Genomic DNA, 20,848 nt, shown 5'->3' with positions numbered 1-20,848 from the left:
ACCTATTTAAACTAAAATCAAAAGTTCGGGATCCGAATTTAGCAAAATCGCTCGTGAGAGTGCCTCTGAACTTAGAAGAATTTAAGTTAAGAGATATACATTATGCCAAAAGTCTGTAGTGTTAACATTAACATAGCTGGATATATTTTTCGAATTTTCTAGAATCCCTACAATATGATCAAACAAACAAAAGTATACTTTTCAAACTATTATCGGTATCTGACAACCCTACTTACGTTTACTTTTTGTGGCTGCGATTGCGCAGATGCTGTTCCGAAGCTGTGAAGCTACAATACGTATCGGAATGTGCGAACCTGCATTCTTAGCATACAAGTATTGGCTGTTGTTTGTTCGAGACTAATTTTGTACTCAACGCCATTATTGAGGGGAGAAAAGTTGATCCGAAAACCGAAATTCACTAACGAAGGAATGTTGAGTTTTTGGAACAAAGTTCCTTACGGCAGGCTTGGAGGAGATAGGGATTTTGCTGCGCGACCGAACTGAAAAAAATGTGATAGTAAAACCGTAAGAAAAAGTTCGTGGAATAAGGCCTTGTTTTCCGCACAGCGATATTTCACCGCGCGATTTTTGCTGCGCGACCGAACTGAAAAAAATGTGATAGTAAAAACCGTAAGAAAAAGTCCGTGGAATAAGGCATTGTTTTTCGCACATATTCATTCGCGATTTTAACATTTCGCGATATTTCACCCCGCGATTTTTTTCTCGTAATTCTTTTTTTTTTTATATGAAACTTCGTTCATATCCGGTGTCCCACGACACCACACATCTTTTTTGTTAAATATCTCTCTATCAAAAGAATACCAAAAAAATAACTAAATTTAAAAAATAAATCTAATTTTTAAAAACAATCCGCACAAAACAATTTGTCAATGTCATTTCAGAGTCTAGCATGTTTCTGTACCAAATTTAAATCTATCCGTATAAAAGTGGACCGTTAAATGAGAAATCTGTCTTCAATTATATGAATTATAAAAGTAATAAGGTTATGAGGGAATTTAAGAATATTACTGAATGTTAAATCTCTGTCCTACATCCATGTTGCTAGTTATATTATCGACGGTCCATTTACTATTTCTACAAAAATTACACGCAGGCATTCCTCTGCAATAGCGTGTTATGTAATCTTCAGGCGCCTCAAGTTATTCTGTGAGTTTTTTTTTACCGCGCAAACTCAGCACTGTGACATTAAAAGATTGTAAATTTTTTTAAAGAATATTTTACGAGCTGTGTGACGACACGTTAAAATGATACGCTCTGAAATTTATCCTAATTTTCTATTATTTTAATTCTAATTTCGCTGTAGTTCCCGAACATTCTAGAATGACATTTTGTTTATAGGCGGACTGTAGCTCTATTTAAAGCTTAAATACTGTTCTTAGTCATAATAAAAGTCTGATTTATAGATAGTCCTCATTTCCCAATTTACGATTAGCATTGCTTGTTACTCTCCTACTCCTGTGAAAATTGAGACTTTTAATAAAATAACTAATCCAAAGAATCGATTCCAACATAAAATCGTTCATAAAACATTTTATTAGTACTATAATTGATAATTTGTGAGTATTCAATACTTTATAAGCCGTAAAAAGTAATGAGTTTCATGTGGCGTTGCACTGAAGTGGAACTCTTAGGGTTTGGTGTCAATGTTCTCATGGGATTCAAGATTATTTATTTTTATTTAATTCAAAATGTCAGGAGAATTTTTTCGAACGTCACATATCATGTGTCCATATGAGTTCGTTCTAATTATAGGTTTCGGTAAAACTGTGATTTTTTTTCAAGTTTTTTTTTTTTTTTTTTTTATTGCTTAGTTGGGTGGACGAGCTCACAGCCCACATGGTGTTAAGTGGTTACTAGAGCCCATTGACATCTACAACGTAGACGCGCCACCCACCTTGAGATACAAGTTCTAAAGTCTCAGTATAGTTACAACGGCTGCCCCACCCTTCAAACCGAAACGCATTACTGCTTCACGGCAGAAATAGACAGGGCGGTGGTACCTATCCGCGCGGACTCACAAGTGGTCCTACCACCAGTAATTACGCAAATTATAATTTTGCGGGTTTGATTTTTATTACACGATGTTGTTCCTTCACCGTGGAAGTGAATCGTGAACATTTGTCGAGTACGTATTTCATTAGAAAAATTGGTACCCGCCTGCGGGATTCGAACACCGGTGCATCGCTTCAACACGAATGCACCGGACGTCTTATCCTTTAGGCCACGACGACTTCAAAATAAAGTTTAAATAAAGTATATTGTGATTTTGACGAATGTGTATAAGTGTGAATGAACTATGTTGATATGCTATATGATTGATGTGTCAAAAAAATAATAGAATTCAGCTTTCGAGCTCGAAGACTCTGGTTGTTCTATTATAAATAAATAATCGTTATCCAAACCGAACTATAAAGCCTCAGTGGATATCCGAGGAGTTGATTTATTTAATTAATTAAAAATGATATATCCCTGCGTCCGGGGTCAGTGTAATAAATAACGTCACGGGAGCTGTCATCATCCGGAGACGCCTTCTAGTAGGGTTGGAGCGAACACTTTTAATCTTTCGTAATATAGTAATGTATATAAAGATACGATGTTAAGGCAGCGGTAGTTGTAATGAGTTGTATTTTATTCATTACTAGCTGACCCGGTAGACTTCGTAGTGCCTCAATCGATAAATAAAATACCTAAACTTTTTTTAAATAAACTTAAAACAAACAAAAGGAATCCGTCCAAAGGGGGACACATCAAAGGAAAAATAAAATTGTTATTTTTATTTATTTCCGAACATTTTCATATTTATCTACCTTTTAAACCTTCTCTGGACGTCCACAAATAATTAAAGACCAAAATTAGCCAAATCGGTCCAGTCATTCTCGAGTTTTAGCGAGACTAACGAACAGCAATTCATTTTTATATATATAGATATATTTTTAAAGATCATTTAGTCTTCTCCTCCTCCAATGACTTTAGTAAATATGCTTGCGGTCTTAAACTCATGTAATTAAGAGCTTAGAAAGAGAGCTGAAATTATTTAAAAGTCAAGGAATAAAAAAAATCCAATTCTTTATCCCTTTGTAAGTTTCTGTCTCATTTTTTATACATAAAACTGAATATTCCGGATAAAATGTTTCTTAGCCTGATTCGGTGCACCCTTCGGACATAATCGATCGGACAATCAAATGGGTAGACAAAATAAATAAAAATAACTTTAGATAAGTATGATGTCGAAAGAAAAATGATGATTAAAATGGATGCACTTGCACTTTTGAAGTCAACTACTTATCTAAATGCCGCGGTATGAAAAGCTTGTAATCATGATAAAATTGGTGGATCTATCAAGGTATCTTTAAAATAATTAGTTTTAACAAAATGTATGCTTATTGTAGGAAGTGTTATAACATAAACTTATAACCACCACCCTCAGACTTGAGGGTAAAGTATATAATAAAAGGTATAGTTCTGTTAACCCTACGGTCTTTTGTATCTTAGGGTGATACACCCATAATAATTATTGTTATGGTCAGCTGGTCAATTTTAATTATTTGATTATAGATGTTTCTGATAATACATATTGAGTTTTTGATAATATCACGTACCTAATTAAATTTCCGTTGATGTTGTCTTCACGCCATTGCTGTCTCGGGGAAGATAGAGAATATTAAATATTGTAGGCACATAAAAATAGTTTTCTATTAGCTACATAATGGGTTCGTACCATTGTATTGTTTACATACTTATTATACTGCATTACATTACAATACTTAACTTTTGGCCCTGGCATTGCTGACGTCCTTGGGTGGAAAAATCTGGATGAGAGAAGCCGAGGGTCGTGGCGTGCAATTAGAGAGGTCTGTGTCCAGCAGTAGATTGCTATAGGATGATGATGATGGGTGACAGTAACCACTCACCATCGTATACTCATCTGCCTTAAAGGGCAATAAGGAAATTGCCCCGAACTTATCAGGTGATTTAGGTTGAGAGAGGATCATATTTTCAATGAAGTCGAAACAGAGGGCTGTCAGGTTTTCGTTGCTATCAAAGAGACAATAGCAGTCAGTTCACTCTATGTTAAGTAGTTACAGCCGCCTCTGACCACTGGGACTATTGGTTTTTTTTCCTTACCTAAGATAGCCTTGAGAGGCTATGTCAGCGTAACTGGGCGAGTAGGTGAGCGCATGGGGCTCAAATTGGGAATGTTGCTAACGTTGGCAAAAGCAGTGCTTCGCAGAATCTACCACCGGATCGGAAACGCGACCCATTGAGAAGATCCAGCGAGAAGCTCAGTGGGCTGATCGAGCTATTGGTATTGCCAGGCCACTGTCTTTTCTAGTCTATTGGACATAACCTACAAAATTTTCATTAATTTCAGGTACAAAATATATATGAAATGTACTACGAGCCTCTCCAGCTTAAAGTGCAAGAACAGTGACCGTTTCTGACATCAGTGTCGTGCGTATTGTGACGTCATCGGACATGTGTGCGTGCGTGCGTTTGTTGATGTTGGCCGCGCTACCGACGCTTGCCGGTGAGTTGATATTATAACAAATCATAATCTGCATGTATGACTTCTTTTCGCGTATTTATTTATCGAAATTGGGTAATATATGTTAAGTGGAAATACTCAAATGCTGAATTTTTAATGAATTAGATGCCAGAGCCGGTAGGTAATCCACTAAAAGTCCGGCTCACAAGTACAAAAGGCAGTAAGTAGCAAAGAACAGTAGCTGTGTATTATTTTTGGTGTTCATTTAATTTTGATCCCGAAACTTTGGAGTTTCATTAAGAAAGGCATCCGGGATAGAATAAGATGAAAAACCAGCTTGCTCTAGAATCGAACTGTGTTATAAGTAATAATAATAACAATATCCTGATGGTTATAGGTAATAAACCCGAATGTGCTCTTTTGAGACACTGGGTTCATATACATACCCATGTACCTGGAGCCTCAAAGCAACGCAGATTTATGAGTTAAATGTTTAAATGTTTTAATAATTTTGCTAATTTTAATTTTAATTTTACTAACATAGTTCTAAGTATTACTCTACTTACAACATAATATGGACTTAAGATGGTCTGAATTAAGTTTTTTTTTTATATAATTTTTTATATAATTAAATTATAGAGATCTGTCTTTCTGCGCATATCAAGCGCATCGGTTCCTTATCATGATTTTCGTTTTTAAAGCTGTCAAGCATGTTTGAATCGCCTATGATTTTGTTATGGTTTAATATTATCAAAATGAATTAAACTATTTACTTATAGTCGTAAGGACAAAGTAGCGGACGCAATCAAACAGATCTAGATACGTTCAACCGCAGGTCAGTTTTGGTTACGCCGCTTTTTATTAAGATGCCATTTTGCTTTGACATCGTGTTACATGATCCACGCTTGTTTAGCTTACCGTTGTGTCGCTGTCTTTTATATTTAAAACAGATGAAGGAAAGAAAAAAAGAACCAATTGATAAAACTAAAAGGACACACTTTAAGGGGTGATTTAAAAAATAAAATTATAAGTAAAAATTCATACTAAAATAATCAAGAGCAAATCTAATCTAATCTAATCTGTAAAACCAATTAGATAAAATTGTATAAAAATATCAAACTGAACTAGCACTTTTTTGTTGCTTAGATGGGAGGACGAGCTCACAGCCCCCTGGTGTTACGGGAGCCCATAGACATCTACAGCGTAAATGTTTCCACCCATCTTGAGATATGAGTTTTAAGGTCTCAGTATAGTTACAACGGCTGCCCCACCCTTCAAACCGAAACGCATTACTGCTTCACGACAGAAATAGGCAAAGTGGTGGTATCTACCCGTGCGGACTCACAAGAGGTCCTACCACCAGTAACTTAATTTCAACTTTTTTTTCTGTCGATACAGATCAGGATATTAAAGCAAGATTATACAATTATTGTGTTGTCATCGGTTGGACGTCGGTGCAAATAACGTTCAGAGATTCCATTATCAATAAAAAAAACATACCAAGCTAATAAAAGCGTGTTAACAAAATACGCTGAGCCAAAGAATCTTCAACTTTAAGTTGATTCATCATTTTTAAAAGCGTTCCCCACGGATGGCTAACACCTATTGCTTTAGAAAGTTCATTGGCAACTGGAGAGGTCAAACATTAATTAGATTAGTTAATGGAGTCGTAAAGTTGTAACGTTGATCACTGCTGTTGGACAGTTAATTTTTAACCAAGATTTGTGGCCAGAGGATACTGACATTTTAATTGACTGCACGGTTTTCATTAATAGACTAGCTGACCCAGCTGACTTCGTAGTGCCTCAATAAATAAATAAAAGACCTAAAATTTTGTATAAAATAAACTTAAAACAAACAAAAGGAATCCGTCCGACGGGGGACACATCAAAGGAAAAACAAAATTGTTATTTTTATTTAATTCCGGTCATTTTCATATTTATCTATCTTTTAAACCTTCCCTGGACTTTACGAATAATTCAAGACCAAAATTAGCCAAATCGGTCTAGCCGTTCTTGAGTTTTAGCGAGACTAACGAACAGCAATTCATTTTTATATATAAAGTAGAGATGAGTATGCGTAACCGGTCCCTCAAGCTACTTCTCCTACTATCCTATTCGTCGAACTCGTCGATTAAGACGAAGAGTTCGACGAGCAAACGAGCCCATTGCCACAACTCACTGAATTTCACTGGATTCCGATCCAGTAGTAGATTCTACGAAGCACTGCTCTTGCTAGGCTAGTGTTAGCAAATTCTCTCAGGGTGAGCCCGTGAGCTTACCTACCAGTCCGGGCGTAGCGGGAATAGCCACTTAGGCTACCGGCTTATAGGTAGAGAAAAAAAATTTATACTTATGTGAGCACTCAACCTTATGGTTTGTTTTGAGGAGAGCTATAAGCACGAACATCCATCCCAATAAAATAAGCACAAATTCCCGATGTTTGTTTTATATGTAGACGATTTTCGTCTTTTCAATCAACTTTCAAAAAAGGAGGAGGCTCTCGCTTCGACACTAAATGTTTTTTTCTGTCATGGCTACCGGAAGCAAACACATGTTTAGGACGCTTACATAAAAGCGGCTCTAAATAAAATAATAAAATGTTTATTTTTATGTAGAAATGTACAATCTGTTTTCTTATGGCGGGGTTCATGGCCTCCTGGATTTTTGTAACCGCGCACGCGCGTGATGGAACCAAAGGTTTCGTCACACCACCCCCTCACGGAGACAAACAAATCAGTAGCAAAACAATTTAAATTAATTATGTCCTGAATCTAGCCTGCCTGCCTGATCGAATGGTATATAGTTTTACAGCGGGTGATGGAGGTAACTGTTGTGACACTAGTTTTTATTAAGTAACTAGCTGACCCGGCAGACTTCGTAGTGCCTCAATCGATAGATAAAATACCTAAGCTTTTGTATAAAATAAACTTAAAACAAACAAAAGGAATCCGTCCGACGGGGGACACATCAAAGGAAAACAAAATAGTTATTTTTATTTAATTCCGAGCATTTCATATTTATCTACCTTTTAAACCTTTTCTGGACTTCCACAAATAATTCAAGACCAAAATTAGCCAAATCGGTCCAGCCGTTCTCGAGTTTTAGCGAGACTAATGAACAGCAATTAATTTTTATATATAGAGATATAGATATAGATTTATTTTGTAAGGTATCTAATTCAACGAATGCAACAAGAACAGGACCAAGATCCTTCAGTTGCTAAGGTCACCTCTCGTCCAACGAGATCTATGACAACATGACGCGATGACTAATCGACAATGGTATCTCGTGTGGGTAATTTGTCGTGGGGCGTACAATACGGCATAGTGAATTCGGTATTGAATAATCAAATGGAAGGTTTGAATAAATAATATATCAGGAGTTAGATATTTCAACGTTAAAATATCTCTATAAATAGTAGGTAATTTTTGTTATTATCATGTTTATTTGTATGTGATCCGTGGGTTCGCGTGTCGATTTTAAGATTCAGTCTTGCTGTTGGCACTACTGGTAAGTTTGCCGGCCTGGTTTTATGCCCCTGGCATTGCTGAAGTCCATGGGCGACGGTAACCGCTCACCATCAGGTGGGCCGTATGCTCGTCTGCCTACAAGGGCAATAAATAATAAATAAATAAAAAGTATTCGAGTTGGTGTGAGTAGTTTCGACAAATGGATTTTTCGCATATTTTACGACAATCACATGGAAGCGTTGCCAACATTTACTAGTTAAGCTAAACTTCAAATAAATAATAGCCTTGTCGTTTTGTTGTACTCAGATTTACAGCAAAAGTGAGAGTAGATTAATGTCAATATCGAAATACACTCGATTATTACATCAAAATGAATCAAAGGAAACGCAGCGTTGGCGCATTAGCGTCGTTATAATATACTGTAAAAATTAATATTTAAAAAACAATCTAATATTAAAAAAAAAAAAAAAATTAAAAAAAGACATGCCCGCTGAGTTTCCTGCCAGTTCTTCTCAGGACGGAGGCCAGTTTTTGTGAGTATGTACTTTAATTTATCTATACTTATAATATCTATACTAATATTATAAAGAGGAAAGATTTGTTTGTTTGTATTGAATAGGCTCCGAAACTACTGAACCGATTTGAAAAATTCTTTCACTGTTTGGAAGCTACACTATTCCTGAGTGACATAGGCTATAATATTTTTTGAAAAAAATTAGGGATCCTTACTAAAATTCCAATAATGTAACCTACGGTGTAAAAAAATTACCTAAAATATTCTTTACATCGCGTGCCCTGCGAAAACTATTGATTATAGAATAAAATAATATACTACGACTTTGTAGAACACATTATTATTTACAAAAAATGTCGCGACAGCATATGTCTAACTGTTATAGTTATGCCGCAATAAGTGTTCTTTTATTTAAAAAAATATAAAAACGTCAAATATCGTTGAAATTTTTGTTATAGACCCAAGCGGAGCCGGAGCGGGCTGCTAGTGTTGAATAAAAAAAAACAATTTTTGATTTGTTTTGAATGTTTCCACGGCGGGTTTGTTTGCGCGCGTGATCACGGCGCCATGTCTTCAGAGCGCGGGCTGAAGGCGCCACCACCGGCCGCGGATGTGTGATCTATTTCGGTCCTTCACAGAAAAACATTGGGACTGTATAGGTTATTAAAATTCAAATGACGCTCGGTCACGCGACATTGTAGGAAAATCATTTGGTCTATTTTACAAAAACGCTTTACATTCAATGCCTTTTATTTTGATTAGAAGTTGTGGTACAAAGGACATGCACAAGACATTCGTATCGGGTGATGCAACTGTACCGGAGTTATAATTCTGTGGTTACTGCTTCTGGTGTTGTTAACATCATATCCGGAAAAGTTGTAATACTTTTCGATAAGTCGATATAGAAAGTCGTCGTGGCCTAAAGGATAAGACGTCCGGTGCATTCGTATTGAGCGATGCACCGATGTTCGAATCCCAGGCGGGTACCAATTTTTCTAATGAAATACGTACTCAACAAATGCTCACAATTGACTTCCACGGTGAAGGAATAACATCGTGTAATAAAAATTAAACCCGCAAAATTATAATTTGTGTAATTACTAGTGGTAGGACCTCTTGTGAGTCCGCGCGGGTAATTACCGCCATCCTGCCTATTTCTGCCCTGAAGCAGTAATGCGTTTCGGTTTGAAGGGCGGGGCAGCCGTTGTAACTAATATATATTTGAGACCTTAGAACTTACATCTCAAGGTGGGTGGCGCATTTACGTTTTAGATGTCTATGGGCTCCAGTAACCACTTAACACCAGGTGGGCTGTGAGTTCGTCCACCCACCTCAGCAATAAAAAAGCCAGAAAAAAAGCCAGGTCGCTCAGTCCATACGCATACATTTGTATAATCTGGTTACCCGCACAGACTACAAGTAACAATCGACTCCTTAATAAGTCATCCGCATCTATAAGTACATATATGTTAAGGTTTGTTGAATGCTCTATATAATAAATTCGAATAGAAACACGCGAGAATATCAGAGAATACAAACTTAAGTTTGCCGATAGTTGAGCGACGCCGGTGTCCGCTTGCAGTTCTGGTCCAGATAATGAGACGTCTCTCATAACTAAATTCGAACGCTTGTCTCGTGTGATTCTAGTTTGAAATCTGTTGCTGAATTAGAATATTTACCGTGCAGAAAGAATCAGCCTAATTTCTGTAAAAAGTACTTTTATTTATTTATTGCTTAGATGGGTGGACGAGCTCCCAGCCCACCTGATGTTAAGTGGTCACTGGAACCCATAGACATCTACAACGTAAATGCCGTCACCCACCTTGAAATATGAGCTCTAAGGTATAATTACAACGGGTACCCCACCCTTCAAGCCGAAACGCTTTGCTGCTTCACGGTAGAAATAGGCGGGGTGGTGGTACCTACCCGTGCGGACTCACAAGAGGTTCTACCACCAGTAATTACGCAAATTAAAATTGATTAATTGAAGAGTAGAAGAAATAATTTACTACTTATGTATGATGTGATTTAGAACTTTAACGAATGCTTAGAATAATCTATTATCCGCAATTACTGAGCTACAAGAGATATTTTGTACCATGTACCATCCCTCCGCTGTGTTTCCCGAGTTCTGTGACATGTCTTTCCTCAAGAGAGGCTTGCGAAGAGTCCTGAGCCGTAGGACCATATTGTTTTGTTTCGCAATTTGATTTGTTCATAATAAAGATATTGAATCTTCTTCTTCTTCTTTTTCCCCACCTTATCCCACTAGGTGGGGTTGGCACAGCTAATTTTTCTGTTCTAACAGCCGTCATCTCAACACTCACTTCTCACTCTCATATCGTGATTCACATACTCCATCCATATCTTCGTCGGTCGACCTTTTCCCCCTCTACTTTGCACTACCATTTCTATACATCTCCTAGTCACATGCATCTTCTCTCTACGCATCACACGTCCATACTACCTATAAGGATATAGAATGTGATTATTTAAAAGTATGACTCCTTGATTATGTCTGCTACCGAAGCGACCTCACGAACCGTATCTCTATGACAAGCTCATTTCATTGGAAAGCGCGCTAATTCTCTGTACCTTAATTTCAAAATGTCGCTAAAACTTTGAAGATTATGATTTCACAAAATTTATTGGACACGTGACTGCGGCTTTAACTGACGCGACTAGTTTGTTGTAACAAAAGCGAGCATTATTTAATTATCCTTCTGAGAAACAATATCCTGCGAGGCGAGGGGGAGTCGTCCGCCGGTGGTCCTTCGTTGACAGCTAGTGATGACAGTCCCTTCTCACGCTCCTATGAAAATATATTTTTGAAACTTGAACTTTGGGCTGCGGTTTGAAATTTTAAACGTATTTTATTACGTAAGTGAAGGTTTTCTGAAACTAATTGATCCCTATGATTAGGGACCATAGATCGATGTTAGGGACAATCGATACAATCATCAATCCCTATTATTAGGAACAATCGAATCAATCGATAATTCTACCACGAAGTAGATTGCGACTTGGAGTTCTTGCTGTGTTGTTTAGCCTTTTTTTTGCTTAGATGGATGGACGAGTTCACAGACCTCAACTGGTGTTAAGTGGTAGCTGGAGCCCATAGACATCTACAACGTACATGCGCCACCCAACTTAAGATATAAGCTCTAAGGTATCAGTATAGTTACAACGGCTGCCCCACCCTTCAAACCGAAATGCATTACTGCGTCACGGCAGAAATAGGCAGGGCGGTGGTACTTACCCGTGCGGACTCACAAGGGGTTCTACCACCCGTAAAATTTCATCCCCAAATTCCAGGAGAGGCACGATATGGCCTAGTCTCATGTGAGAGCTCAAAAGTACGTTTTATATAGCTTGCACTGGTTGACAGGCGTCATGCGAACTCCCACATCAATCCTCTGCCGACTCAAAATTTTTCGATTTAGAAGCGTTGCGGCTGGGCGATGAAAACTACACCAAACTCAATTTTTGTCACTTCAAAATGATTGACACAAATATATTTTTAGCGAACAGGAATTTTAGGGCTAATCTTCATAAGCCCCGATTAAAGAGCTTTGATTGGTTGCCTACGTGAGTGTCGTGGATAGAAAGCTCACACATGCGTTAGTTTGTGTGTCGGTGACAGCTGACGGTGATCAGTATATTTCGGTTTGAGTGTGCTCCAGAAAACGCGGGCTCATCTCTGCGGTGTCACAACTCAACTAATTGGGTCCCACTTTCGATGGCATTTCACAATATGTTCTCGAATTTGCTGTGAACGCTTGTTTTGTTGTGATGTTTGTTATAATCGGTAATTATAAGGTGACTAGGATAGTGCCGATGCTTTAGAAGACAGACTAGGGCTTAATTATTCTGCAGATAAGTTTAAACTTTAAAAAGTTACCATCTAATTAATAATTACTCGATAGTGCAGTAAGGTAGCGGCCTTGATTCCTTGACTGAAGATCTTAACTTCGATTTCCACGTCAGGTAAACATTAGTTTAGCGAACAGATTTTTTTTCACACGAGAATGTTAGTATATCAGTCTCTTGTTCGTTTTGTGGCGGGTAGCTATTATACAACGCAAGATATTTGACAGATGCCTGAATCTCGCTTACGACATTTTCAAGATAAGCTTGCATATATACAAGTTCCGAACAACATACGGACCGTCGGTCTACCGAGCAAATATCACCCGCTCGGTGGAAGATCTTCTTTTCGTCATCTAAGCCTTCCTACAGTTTAATACAGGGAATCCTGAGGCCAGACGGCCGTATGTAATTTGTCAAAAAACATAAAAAAATAATGTGCATCTAATGGTTACACTATTACCGCCACGGTCATCTCATCCTCCAAACTGAAACCTATATCTAACGCAATAAGCAGGAAGTTAAACTAAGCCTTGTGTGCTCACAACATATGATATCTACAATGTTGCTTCGCGACGTACACAGGCTGGATGACTGTGTCTACTCGTGCCCATAATCCGAAAACCACTACAACTGAAGCTCCTCAGCTCCTCTATATGGCATTGTGCCACATCTAGAGATGTCATGTTCCCATAGATACAGCCCACTGAGTTTCTCGCCGGATCTTCTCAGTAGGTCGCGATTCAGATCCGGTAGTCGATTCTGAAAAGCACTGTTCTTGTTAGGGCTAGTGTTAGCAAATTCTCTCAGGTTACGCCCTGTGAGCTCACCTACCCATCCGGGCGTACTTGGAATAGCCTCTTAGGCTACCAGTGTGGTTAGTGCGAGTTTTTTAACGTTCTCGATAGCGTAAAAGTTAACCCAATGTTGTATGCAGTTGGAACAGCGCCCCTAACAGCAAACGTAGGCAAACGAACCCATTCGAGCGAAAAAAAAGTTACTCTGAGAGCGCAGGAGATGTATAGCATTTCATTTGTGTTGGAAAGCAACGACCTATTAGGCCGCCTCAATTTCACAAGAACATCACGAACGCGACCACTAATATCTATTGAGTAATCAAGTCCTAAAAACCGACTATTAACCTCAACCGTTCAAACGAGTGTATATTTCCTGTTGTCTAAACAAAGAATGTCCGAGGCGGCAGCCGCGTGCTGTATGTTCCGACGCGAAACTGTTGGGTTTTGAGCGTTTGATGTTTTCGAAATAAATTTTTACTGTTTATTTTGGGCGATCATTTAAATGACAATAACAGTTTTCTTTGACGAAGATGTGCAGATGAATACGGCTCTGGTATTCTGTTCCAGAGCCCGTAAATACTGCAACCAGCGATTTTGGGACTCGATATCATCATCTTAATTGCATTAACAACTTCCTAATATCATCTACAACCTGCTCCTCAGCAGAAGAATTTGCTTAATTGTTTTTTTTCGGGTCGAGACTGAACCACCTACGAGGTTACTCGGGTTTTGACCCGAGTAACAAAAATCAGGACCGAAAAAGGCTTTCCCACTAAACGACTCCCCCTACACCCTGCCCGAGACAGAACCCGGATAAAGAGGAAGTGTTTCCGCGGTCAATATTGCAACCAAGCTCGCTACTCACCCGATAATGTTCGACCGGTGTAGTCGTCGAGGTGGCGAACGGCCTACCCGGTATTAAGTGGTAACAAGAGCACGTTGAAGCCGATAGAGTAGACTGAGGTATTCATGAGCGCAAGTTCACATATCTATGCCCTGTTTAGAAGTAAATTTCTCAAATGAATTGTAAATTATCGGCTTCCATATAAATGGGCACAGGATTATCGAACAAGGGAAGGATTTTCGATATTATGGTATAGTGATTGTCTTATTTTTATTGCTTACGAATGGACGAGCTCACGGCCCACATGGTGTTAAGGGGTTACCGGAGTCCATAGATATCTACAATGTAAATGCTGCCACCCACCTTGAGACATGAGTTCCAAGGTCTCTGTTTTCACAATACATGTCTTTTTATCCCCTACTCATTCCCTGGTAGCCTAAGAGATTATTCCAACTAAGTAGGTGTATTATGCATCTTTAAGTACTATCCTTATAACATCGCAAAAAAAATTCAATAGCATTCTGTGTAGCGTGCGTACTAACTTCAGTTAAAGTTTCGTGTTTGTACATCATGGCATTGTAATAATATTCATATTGTAATTTGCACGTGTGCGCTTATTAAGAGCACGTGTCGGATTTCGCGTCGGCCACCCGCGGCGATCACGACACGATTTTTACAACCTTAAATTCAGTACAGGATAATTACAGTACATTATTAGCTTCACTGCTTTATTGTCCAATGGGGTTGTAGTAGATAAAGTGCTCAATGCTTGCGAGAAATTGTTTCTTTGGTCACAAATTACATTTATCTGTATTTTTTCATGCTTGGTAATGGTATAAAAATGCCACATCGCTACTATATAACAAATAAAGTGACAATAAATACGCTTTGCAAGAGAGAAATTATATTTTATGATCGTCCCATGAAGTTAGATTATATTGTAACTACATTTAGCTAATTATTAATATCTTTTAATTAATAAGTTACCGGTGGCAGGGCGTTTTGTGAACCCGCACGGGTAGGTACCACCCTGCCTATTTCTGCTGTGAAGCAAGCAAGGGTGGGCCAGTTGTCGTGAAAAACTAAAATTGAGACTTAGAATTCAAGTCAGGTGGGTGGCAGCATTACCTCGTTCATGTCTCTGGGCCCAAATAACCGTTTATCACCAGGATTGAGCTCCTCCGTACAACTAAGCAATTAGAAAAATGAAATAACCGAAGTTGTTTTTTTTATCGCTCATTTCTGTTTTACTTGACGTTACACTTTGATGCGTACATTCTACATTGTACAACTGGAAGGCTTTTGTTTTATCAAGGAAGGATTACTGGTGACCTGGAGGACTTTCCAGTTTGACCTGTACAGGTGGGCGAACAAATGTTCAGTCAGGAGGGAGCAGTGCGTTCATAACTTTTGAGTTCCTTTTATAGTTGCACCCTCTATTAGATCCCTGATAAATAAATTAAAAGCCGTGGCCACCGAAAACGCACAATATCAAATTAGCAATGAGTCGAGATGCGAGCACGTGTAGGATTTTACAAGCGGATGTGCGTGTGGCGCCCGCATCCGCTTGCGGCACACTCATACACGATTATCGTTTGTTTTAGTGGCTAATACTCATTATGGGCTGTGCAAGGTAGAGTGAGCTCTATTGGTAACAAAGGGAGTTTTCAAATTCATTATTACTTCCTATTCTTGCTTTGAAACGCTCCATATTTATACTCGTTGTAATCAAGTAGTATTTCTATCAAAAACACATGAAACATGTTATATGTTTTCATGTAGTGTTAGAAGTTCAAGTTTGGTAAATTATATTTAGCACCTAACAATAAGTTGATTCAAAAGCTGTCACTGTCTGAAATTATTGACATTGTCGGCTGCATGAATCAGTAGCCGTTACAATTGCTGATTAGGTAACTTTAGTTATCAAAGCGATGAACGCCACGGCTCTGGTGAGTTTTGAGGATTATTCAAGACAATGACTGCATCTTTAGTCCTTCTTCTTGCCCTCAGTATGTGGGGTCGGCGCAGTTAGCTCTCTTCTTCCATTCAGGCTTATCATACATCATCTCGTATCTGCACTCTCACTCTGTTATCTCATATCCTCTTTCACACAGTACATCCAAGTCTTTTTAGATTGCTCCCCTCTTCAATCATATCATTTTTAGTATTATTTCAGAATTGTAAATTTGAACTTTTGTTTCAGAATAGGCAGCAGTGTTTGCAATATAGGAGATTCTTATTTTACTTTTGAAGCTTTTATTCAGTTATATTAATACGTGAAGCAAAAACATTGTACCTCTTTTTAAGAAAATTGCGCGGACGCAGGACTGTGAAATTTGCCACACTTATAGAGAATATAGAGAAGGAATGCAGAATGCTAATATTTTTTTCGAAATTATGGATATAGAAAACACACAAAAAAAACATTACACACACTCTCATGTATTTGACACACACACGCACACACACACACACACACACACACACACACACACACACACACACACACACACACACACACACACACACACACACATAAATACTCATTTGTTTATTGTTAGTTATTGTGGTCTGTGGTGTTTGATTTGATTTGATTTCTATATAGTGTAGTCTTGGCGAAATTTTGTGATTACAGAAGTATAATCCTTGACAATAACATTAACGAACATTATTATGGTTAAGAATGTTCCAACTTATAATTTCCATTCGTATTTCGACTACTGGGGGATTACTAGTTCAGATAAAAATGGTAAATTCTCTAATGAATTAAGGAATTAAATTAATTCAAAGGAAAATGTGTTTTTCTTTTGATTATAATGTGACATCCCCGCTGTGTTAACGAGTTAGCAGCAATGAATGGAGGAATGCATTTACGCGACTTGTATCTTAGATGATGACTCAGAGTTTCCGCACACATCGGCATCTTAATAATGTTGTTGTTAGGGTTGGTAAACTTGTTTTGACCGTTATTTGGATAAATGTTGAAAGAAGAGAACTCGCTGAATCCATATTTTTTGACTGACTTTAATGTTGAGCTGGATTGTGTCACTTGAACTATTTCTAAATGTCTCTTGGAAACGTAATTACAAACGAAATGGTGTTCATCTAATAATGGAAATTATTGACTGACACTTTAATATTTTGTTAACATTTTTATTACAATCAGTTCCCAAATAGAAAAAAAGAAGATATTCAACTGCTTTCTGCTTAAAAAAACTGCCTATTTACAAAATATTTATATCGAGCGAAATAATATATGTTTAATTAGTCAAAAAACAAAAAAAAAGGTTCACAAATGGAGGAGACATTGGTACATCTACTGATCATGCTATCTGCACCATGTAATTTTCTTTACTATTCTCTAGAGGGGCTGTCTAGAAGTGCCTGAAAACTGTTAATCTAAGACCTTGACCTAATGAGGGTGACGACATTACCTCGGTGATCTCCATGTGCTCTACGCTGGACAACAGATGTGGCCTGCGCTTTGTTTACCCTAGATAGGGATAAATAAGTATCGAAACACTGGCTAAAATTATCTTTTTCCCACCCACGTCGAAAGTTCGGTTTTCCTCCCGCTGTATAGGGAAGAAAGTGTAACTTTTCCTCCCGCTGTACAGGGTAGAAAGTGTAACATTTTCTCCCTGGGTACTGACAAGTGCGCATGCGCGTTAGTGTCTACGTCTGCTCTCACGCACCTAAAATTTCGTGTAATTTGCAATATTGTGCTTAGTGTAAAAGTGAAATAAACAAAAGGCAATAAAATTTAATAGTGAAGTATGAAACAAATATGAGTTCATCAGACAGTTCTTATTCAATTAGTAGATTATTTAAAAATTAAAAAAACAGTTAAATTCTTTTTTTTTATGAGTATAGGGGGAGGGTCCACCCCCCCTACCCCCCACCAGGGCTTCGCCCTTGGACCCTACCGGGGCTTCGCCCCCGGACTCTGACTCGGTACTCCACGAACTTTCGGCCTGGTAGGAGAAAAAATAGTATGTGCACCGCGGGACAAAAGTTGGACATTTCCTCCCGCGTGTTTGCACAGTGTACTATTTTTCGACTCGTTTATTATGTTTATTTTTAACAAATTCATCAACCCTACAGCGCCTGTTTGGTGCACAAGCTCCCGATGACGTCACCATCCATTCATAGCCCGTCCTTGCCCCGCGCCCTAAGCCCTGCACTCGCGAACTGCGATTTGTCCTTACAGTTTGTTTTGGTCTTTATGGAGTAGGGTACAGATTTTATTGCGTACGAATATAAAATACGTAGGTACATGGTGAACATAATTAGAATACGCTTTGCAAAGTGATCTCGATTGTGAACAAGCAATATTGGGAGAAGTTCTAAAATGTAAATCTAAATGAGGCATTCTAGACTGTTTTTAAATACTAGCAAACTGGTTACTGGTGGTAGGACCTCTTGTGAGTCTTGGAAACGTAAAGTATGGGTGCATCGCAGTAGAAATGTCGAGTCGTCGTGGCCTAAAGGCTAAGACGTCCGGTACACTGATATCTAGCGATGCACCGGTGTTCGAATCCCGCAGACGGGTATAAATTTTTCTAATGAAATACGTACTTAACCAATGTTCACGATTGACTTCCACGATGAAGGAATCACATCGTGTAGTAAATATCAAACCCGCAAAATTTGCGTAATTATTGGTGGTAGGACCTCTTGTGAGTCCGCACGGGTAGGTACCACCACCTCGCCTATTTCTGCCGTGAAGTAGTGATGCGTTTCGGTTTGAAGGGTGAGGCAGCCGTTGTAACTATACTGACACCTTAGAACTTATGTCTCAAGCTGGGTGGCGCATTTACGTTGTAGATGTATATGGGCTCCAGTGACCACTTAACACCAGGTGGGCTGTGAGCTCGTTTTTTTTTTATTGCTTAGATTGATGGACGATCTACCCGCCTGGACGGTACCTACCCGCGTGGACTCACTAGAGGTCCTACCACCAGTAATTACGCAAATTATAATTTTGCGGGTTTGATTTTTATTACACGATGTTATTTCTTCACCGTGGAAGTCAATCGTGAACATTTGTTAAGTACATATTTCATTAGAAAAATTAGTACCCGCCTGCGGGATTCGAACACCGGTGCATCGCTCAACACGAATGCATCGGACGTCTTATCCTTTAGGCCACGACGACTACATCCACCCATCTAAGCAATAAAAAAAAAACTAACAAACTTAGGCAGACGATCTCCCGGATCAAGCGATCCTCAGATGTATCTCGTGGAATTGGTCAGTTACTTCTAGTGTTCTAGTTTAAACCTAATGCTGTCTCAAAATACATAATTAATATTATCTATATATCTCTATATATAAAAATAAATTGCTGTTCGTTAGTCTCGCTAAAACTCGAGAACGGCTGGACCGATTTGGTTAATTTTGGTCTTGAATTATTTGTGGAAGTCCAGAGAAGGTTTAAAAGGTAGATAAATATGAAAATACTCGGAATTCAATAAAAATAACAATTTTGTTTTTCCTTTTATGTGGCCTCCGTCGAACGGATTCCTTTTGTTTGTTTTAAGTTTATTTTATACAAAAGTTTTGGTCTTTTATTTATAGATTGAGGCACTACAAAGTCTGCCGGGTCAGCTAGTCTGAAATAATTTGAATATTACAGGTATTTCGCGATGGTGTGCCGACGGAGAGGTTGTGTCGGTGACTGAAGGCACAGGCCCGGCCTTTGCCCCTCGACAGAGAGATTCACTCATCGCTGCTGTTGGACAAACAGCCGCCTTGGAGTGCCGAGTGCTTCGTTTAGGTGATAAATCTGTGAGTATAATATATCTGAGTATATTTGAGTAATTCTGTTTTACTGCGGGTCACAATTATTTAGCTCGGAGACTTAGCCATTTTTACCGCTCCAGAAGCGGAATAAGTTCACGGCTAACCTGGTGCTGAGAGGTAGTTTTTTTTATTTTTTTTTTATTGCTTAGATGGGTGGACGAGCTCACAGCCTGGTGTTAAGTGGTTACTGGAGCCTAGGAGCCCATAAACATCTATAACGTAAATGCGCCACCCTCCTTGAGATATAAGCTCTAAGGTCTCAAGTATAGTTACAGCGGCTGCCCCACCCTTCAAACCGAAACGCATTACTGCTTCACGGCAGAAATAGGCAGGGCGGACTACCCGGACCTACCCGCGCGGACTCATAAGAGGTCCTACCACTAGTGATGAAATCGTTTCAAATACACGGTATAAAACAAATCAAGTGACCGAATCTCTTCCATTTCAACTGTAGGCGTTTAGTCAGAAATTCCGACACGCAGTACCTGATGCGGTATGCGTTCATACAACGTCGTCAAACTCGATAATATGTCCATAAATTATGGTTATTCACGCGCTTCATGATTCGGAGTGAAAATTGTGATCTCTGCCATTTATATTTGCAAGTTATTTGATAAACAATACGGAAGCACATTGTTTTTATTTTCTTAAACTGTTTCGCGAATATTGGGAAAATGCGGCTGAATGCAACTTCGTTACGTGTTACGTTATTTAGGTTCGGATGTGACGTGTGTGACGGATAATTGACGTAATACTGATTAGCTTAGGCTGCTAAAAGCAGCATGAAAAAAGAATAAGGGTTCCGCGCATAAAATAAAAATTGTAATTTTAGAATGAAAACCGATTCAAATAATATTAATATGAAACAAGGCAGCGGCGCGGGAAATCACTTAAAATCATAAAAATTGAACTAGATTTATCTGAAATACATTTAATTCAGAAGAGAGCATGCTACCTTTAATGATAATAAGTTGATAGAATATTTTTTCCCACTTACCTACTTACCACTTACTTCTAATTTCGTTTCTTAAATACATTCAAA

The 20,848-nt window shown here is 38.5% G+C and overlaps 1 protein-coding gene across 1 annotated transcript in view; it reads left to right on the top strand.

The window, feature by feature from the left end:
* Nucleotides 1–20,848, top strand: part of LOC101736178 (zwei Ig domain protein zig-8) — a 48,999-nt gene that overhangs the window by 12,729 nt on the left and 15,422 nt on the right. Inside the window, exons 2-3 of the mRNA XM_062674596.1 lie at nt 4,394–4,549; nt 19,640–19,791. Coding sequence (XP_062530580.1) covers nt 4,498–4,549; nt 19,640–19,791 — 204 coding nt within the window. The 5' untranslated portion in view covers nt 4,394–4,497. The remainder of the gene's footprint in view (nt 1–4,393; nt 4,550–19,639; nt 19,792–20,848) is intronic.

The sequence above is a fragment of the Bombyx mori genome, chromosome 21, assembly GCF_030269925.1.
Source record: "Bombyx mori chromosome 21, ASM3026992v2".
Classification (NCBI taxonomy): Eukaryota; Metazoa; Arthropoda; class Insecta; order Lepidoptera; family Bombycidae; genus Bombyx; species Bombyx mori.
Note: the sequence above shows the minus strand (reverse complement) of the source record. Positions and strands in the feature narration are given on the sequence as shown.